This window comes from Scardinius erythrophthalmus, assembly GCF_964197995.2.
Source record: "Scardinius erythrophthalmus genome assembly, chromosome: 7".
NCBI classification, from domain to species: domain Eukaryota; kingdom Metazoa; phylum Chordata; class Actinopteri; order Cypriniformes; family Leuciscidae; genus Scardinius; species Scardinius erythrophthalmus.
In genome coordinates this window covers 23389592-23395689 of record NC_138227.1, presented here as the reverse complement: position 1 = coordinate 23395689, position 6098 = coordinate 23389592, and the positions used below count along the sequence as shown (strand labels likewise).

The window sequence follows — 6098 nt, the reverse complement described above, 5'->3', positions numbered from 1 at the left end:
AACAACATAAGTCATTTTCCTCTGCAATATTAACAGGAACTAGGTTTTATGTTCCGTCTCATGACAAACATACTGAATGTATATAATTTAAGTACTGTAAATGTTGGAATCAAAGGTACCACAAATTTCTTAATTGCTGAAAGTTAAAAATCAATTTTCAGGAGACCTTCAAAAGGCTTACATTACTGTTCCTGGCATTCAGTCCAGTTCAAAAACTACTGGAATTTGTATGTTTTGTAAAATGGAGATATTATCTAAAGTTGAGGACTTTAAGACAAAAGACAATGGCAACAGTTTAACCACCCATTTAAATAAAGCACATCAGAGCAACTGTAAAGGAAAACCAATTTGTTTCTTTTGAAAATGACTTCTAAATACCTTTTTTACCTCTTCTGTTCTCAAACAATAAATAAGGGGGTTGATCATGGGTGGTAGCAGACTATATATCATAATAATGACTAATCGCAAATCAGTGCTGAATTTTATACCGATATTGCCAGACAAATAATTAAATAACCTGGGTAGGAAAAAGAGAGCAATTATGATGAGCTGAGGACTGCAGGTGGAAAAAGTTTTCAGTCTTCCTCGAGTACCTGAAATTTGCAAAACTGCTGCAAAGATGGAGCAGTATGAAAAAATAATAAGAGCAAAGGGCCCCAACAGTATTGCAAAGGCATAGATGAGAGCTGGAACACTATATGGTGTTCTGTCTGTGCATGCCAGTGTTGTGATGGAAACATGATCACAGTAACAGTGTATAATGGTGTTTTCTGTACAATAAGGGAGAGGGTAAGCTCGAATAACCATTGCCAACGGGCCTAAGGAGCCTAAAATCCAAGAGCCAAAAAAAAGAAAGAGCACATTTCTGTTTGTCATGATACTATGATATTGAAGTGGGTAACATATTGCTACATATCGATCTATAGCAATTATTGCCAGAACAAGTGAACAGACACTACCTAAATAATGTACAAAGAACATCTGAACAAAGCAACCCAAGAATGAAATGGTCCCATCTTGGAACCAATACCTGCTAATTATCTTTGGTAATGTTGTGGTGCTGAATAATACATCACACACAACAAGATTTATAATGAAATAATATACAGGCTTCTGAAGGCTCTTAGTCATTACAAACAATGTAAAAAATACAGCATTTCCCACCAAAGTAAATGCATAAACAAAAAACAGAAGTGCTGATACAAGGCCATAGTAATGAGGCTGAAGTCCAGGAAAGCCGACTATGACAAAATCCTTTACAAAGCTGATGTTTTCCATTGACAAGATGAATATTAGTCCTTAGAGAAGTCTTTTTATGCGTCTCCTTTCTGTATGTATAAAACATATCATTTAATATTAGTACTATATATATATATATATATATATATATATATATATATATGTATATATATATATATATATATATATAACTAGTTTTTTTACTTTATAATGTACTTGCTATAGAATATACTAAAACTAATCATATCAATAGCTGGATAGTTTAACAAATTATAATAAAGAATGAAAAGAAACAAACCTGTCTTTTTCACAGGCTACTGTTGAAGTGCATTCTGCTCCTTACACTGAGATATGCAGGTCTGTTTTTTTTATATATCTGACATGTACATTGTAAAAAGTCTATGGCCTGAAAAACAGATGACGCAGTTGCTCCAGGGACAGTGACAAAATTGCCATGTATTTCAAATAACCTCTAAAACGTTACATTACAGTTCTACCAGAAAGACTCAGAAGGCAAGATGATATCACAATAACATTTATTAATTAAAAGACCAGAAAATGAAAACAAAAATATTGGATGGTAAAGTTCTTTGGTCCATAGTTTACATTTGGAGGGTAGCGGACTTTGCATATCTTGCCTGAAGATGAAGGCAGGAGCGCAGCCGACCCTGGGGAGGTATGGACAGGGACCACCCTGGTGGTGGTGGGGAGGATGGAGGTGAATGTTTGCATCATCATCTGCAAACTCAAACATGTATAAGTAACGATCTTTTATACTCCAAGTATTAGTGATTGGATAGACCAGAAAGTAATGAGTGACATAACATTTGAGTCTTCCTGGCAGAACTTTACGCTAAAGCTTTTAATTTTTTCTTAACTCACCAAAGAACTCTATTCTCTGAATCAAATGCTCAGTGGTCTAAATATATTTGTCAATTAAACCACTCTTTTGGCAAAACATTACACAAGTTCAGGTAGCTGTACACCATTTGCATATGTCATGCACTCTTTTGTGCAAAACTCTAAACACATTCTCACTTAAAACACATTTTGCACAGCGATGCACTGTCATGATTCTTGTCATGTGTTTAAAGACTTTTCTGTTTGTATTGTTTCTGTGTTCTCTTCCTGTGTTCAATTTCTGTTTGCTTTGTCCCTTGTTAGTTTTTATAGTTACCCTTGTTTGTCTCTATAGTTACTCTGATTAGTTATGTAGCCCTTGTTTCCCTGTGTATTTATCCCCTCTTGTGTTTCAATTGTTGTTGTCTTCACTTGTGTTTGTGAAACTGTTTGTATTCTTGTTCCTGGATTTTGGATTTCTTGATCCTTTTTGTTCCTGTTTCTGGTATGTTTCAGTGTGGATTACCTTTGTTCTTGTGAAAACATTGGATTACAGTTTTTTTGAATTGCTAAAACACATTTATTGAAACCATCACCCACTTTCTCAAAACCTTAAACACATAACCACATAAACACATAAAATAATACATTTTCAAACCACATTCAGAGAACCTCTGACTCTTCTGGCAAAATCAAACAGTTGCCTCAAAACCATTTTATCTTTGCTCAAAATCAAACAATGCTTTCAGATCATACACACAGCGAGTCAATTTTATAAACACTACAGATCATACAGATTCATTAGACACTACATCAAAAAAATGGAGAACACAAAATCCAAAGCATGCAGGTACAGAAAAAAGTATATTGAAACAAAGTAAACTAATTTTCCAATTACGTAAAAAAGTATAGTAATGACAACTTACTTCGCCCTCCACACCACCTCTCTCCTGGACTTGTGTCTATTACAGTTTTTCTCAATTGTTTACACACATTTTCTGAAAGCATGCCTCATACTCTCATAACTCTACACACATATCAAAACACACACACACAAAACGGGCAAAACCCCTCAATTCTCCTGCAAAATGAAACTTTACATTCAAAACAATGTTCCCTTTCGTGGTCACTACGAGTTACGTCAGTGACGACGAATGGGGTTTCGCTTAGAAAGCCTCTCACCTTCGAGTATACAAAACGAGCCAATGGCAAGAAAATGCCATGGATCTGCGGAATTTGCATAGCATAAGTCCGCCCCACCTCGTGGGTATATAAGGAAGTACGCTGGCAGATATGTTTTCGCTTCGGAGCTAAGAGTTCTCTTCACTCCTCCTCCTCCTTCAATCATCTTCACTCTACGAGACGAGCAGCTCTTCAGTGTGTTGGTGTGACGGCGCGTTCCAGCGAGATCGCATTGCCTGCTGCTGATCTGTGCAGTGATCTGCCGACAGTGTGTGTGTTTCTCCCTGGGCGCTTCAGCACTCTGCTGAGCTTTTTCCTCTCTCTAAAAGAGCTGCACAATGCAGGGCACGTCTTTTTCAAGATGGCTTGCCCGTGTATTTACTGGATATGGGCACGTGATTCATCTGCATAACGGTCACGTGCGCTGTTTCGCGTGTTGGGCTTAATCACACTCGGCAGCGCTTGTGGATGAGTCATGTTTTCATTGCGGGAACATGACCATCACAATGTTTATAGATCGAGACTCAATGATCTCCTTGTGAGAGTCCCCTCTGCCCCACCCCAATCTATCTCTTCCTCGAGAGGGGATACTTTGGCTGGTGGCCAGGGTGATCTGAGGGTTATGGTGTTGCATAATTCCGACGAGCTTTCCTCGGGCCACGCCCCCCTCCACATCGCAAACCGTGGGGCTTCCGTGTGTGCCTGGTTCCTCTCGGGGACCCAGTGTTTTCATTCGGGGCTCCAGCAGATGGTGTCATGTCACTCACAGCATCACAAGGCGGGCTTGATTCCTCTGGAAATGAGGATTCGACTGCATTGCCTCCCTCGGGAGTGTCAGTGTTAGTGGAGTCAGATCTAGAGCTGATGGCCATGCTTTCCCGGGCAGCTGAAAGCATCGGTTGGAGTGGCGCCGCCCTCCCCCCAAGCGCTGTAGGCTTGATGATTGGTTCCTGGGCACGTGTTGCTCTACAGCACTCACCCCCAGTGCCTTTCTCCCGGACGTGCATCAGGACGCCTCCGGCTCGCGAGAGTCCCTGTGACTTATCGCGGCCCGCAGACGTCCTCCGCCTTCGCTGCACTTGCTCGCGTGCCGATCATGGGCTGTATGTTCTCTGTCACTATCGTGGCACAGGCATGCAGTGCGTCGCCTTCGCCTTCGAGGCAGTGCTGACCCGGGAGTTCTGTCAGACCAGGCCGCCATGGAACGCTGGTCCTTCCCTGGCCAACACTGACAGAATGCGAAACTCGACCACGCCCCCACGTAGGGACGCTATGCCTCCCATGGCCAGGCTGGTCGATCCGCCATGCACACTACTGACCTCGCTCTACGGGTGACATCGGACATCGGTACCTGCGTGATCCCTGGGCCAGGTGATGTCCACAAGTGTGGTCCAGGAATGGGCTCAGCCAGGTTGATGTGAGGGGGTCTGAGAATTCATTTTCTCAGCTCCCCCATGTCCCAGACTGGGCTCCTCGGCGGTGTAGTTGAGGACTGTACCCTACTGTCTTCGGCCCCCCAGAAGCAGACTGAGGCCTTCTGCACCGGTCATCCGTCCGTGCTGTCTCCTTAGTCTGCTTCCCGCCGAGGCCACCTCCCTGCGGCCCCTCCCCTGAGCCTTCTCTGGCCCCGAGCAGGAGAGGGTTGCAGGAGGGAGGCACCGCCCGTCTCCGCCCCTTAGCTGGCTAAATGCTTAGCTAGGCAGCACTCTTGAGCACTCTTCTACCTCGACACAGACCGTTGCCATGGTTTGCTTTCGAGGGGCGGGCATACCTGTCTCCTCGCGTCTTCACGAAAGTCGTTGAGGCAGCCCTTGTTCCTCTACGGGAACACGGGGTTCGCATCCTGAACTATCTCGACGACTGGCTGATCCTAGCTCACTCTCGAGATCAGGTTTGCGAACGCAGGGACCTAGTGCTCCGGCACCTAGCTCGCCTGGGCCTTCGGGTCAACTAGGAGAAGAGCAAACTCTGCCCTGTGCAGAGGATCTCTTTTCTCGGTATGGAAATCGACTCGGTCGCCATGTGCGCGCAGCTTACGCAGTCACTACTGACTTGCCTCCGTAAATTCGAGGGCAAGAGTGCGGTTCCACAGAAACTATTTCAGAGGCTTCTAGGGCATATGGCATCCGCAGCCGCAGTAACGCCGCTTGGATTGCTTCCTATGAGAGCGCTTCAGCTTTGGCTTCGCGATCGAGTCCCGAGGTGGGCATGGCAACATGGCACGCTCCAAGTTACAGTGACTCCGACCTGCCGTCAGACCTTCACCCCGTGGACAAACCTCAGCTTTCTATGGGCCAGAGTGCCCTTAGAACGAGTTTCCAGGCATGTTGTTGTATCGACAGATGCCTCCACCACGGGCTGGGGCGCCATGTGCAATGGACATGCTGCCGCGGGCTCCTGGACAGGTGGCAAGCCATCTTGCCACCCCTGGGGTTGGAATATTCCACCTGCGGCTGGACACCCCAGTGATTCCCCATATGCATCCCCCCTCCGGGTCATATGTGTATTCCTAAGTCCCCCCCCCCCCTTCAGGCAGGCAATAATTACATATTTCCACTGAGATATGCTTCCCAGTGTACCTTGGTATTCCTGTGTTAAATGTGACCCCGCTTGTGAAACCCCGGCTAAAGTCGCAGACTAGATTTATGAGTTAACGAGCATCAAAGTAGTCATAGCCATAAAAATGACAAAAATTGGCTATGTGTGTTTATTGCTGTAAATGATAGATTATACCAATGGTTTTGAGATGCAATACTTACATTTTCATTTACAACATTGTAAAAACTGAAATTAAAGGTCCCGTATTATGCCCCTTTTCACAAGATGTAAAATAAGTC

The 6098-nt window shown here is 44.2% G+C and overlaps 1 protein-coding gene across 1 annotated transcript; it reads right to left on the bottom strand.

The window, feature by feature from the left end:
- Positions 1–321: 321 nt before the first annotated feature.
- LOC308693050 (olfactory receptor 2AT4-like) lies at positions 322–1278 on the bottom strand (the record flags this gene model as incomplete). Its single annotated transcript, XM_081369752.1, has 1 exon — positions 322–1278. One exon carries the CDS (start codon positions 1276–1278, stop codon positions 322–324), a length of 957 nt encoding a protein of 318 aa, XP_081225878.1.
- Positions 1279–6098: the final 4820 nt, after the last annotated feature.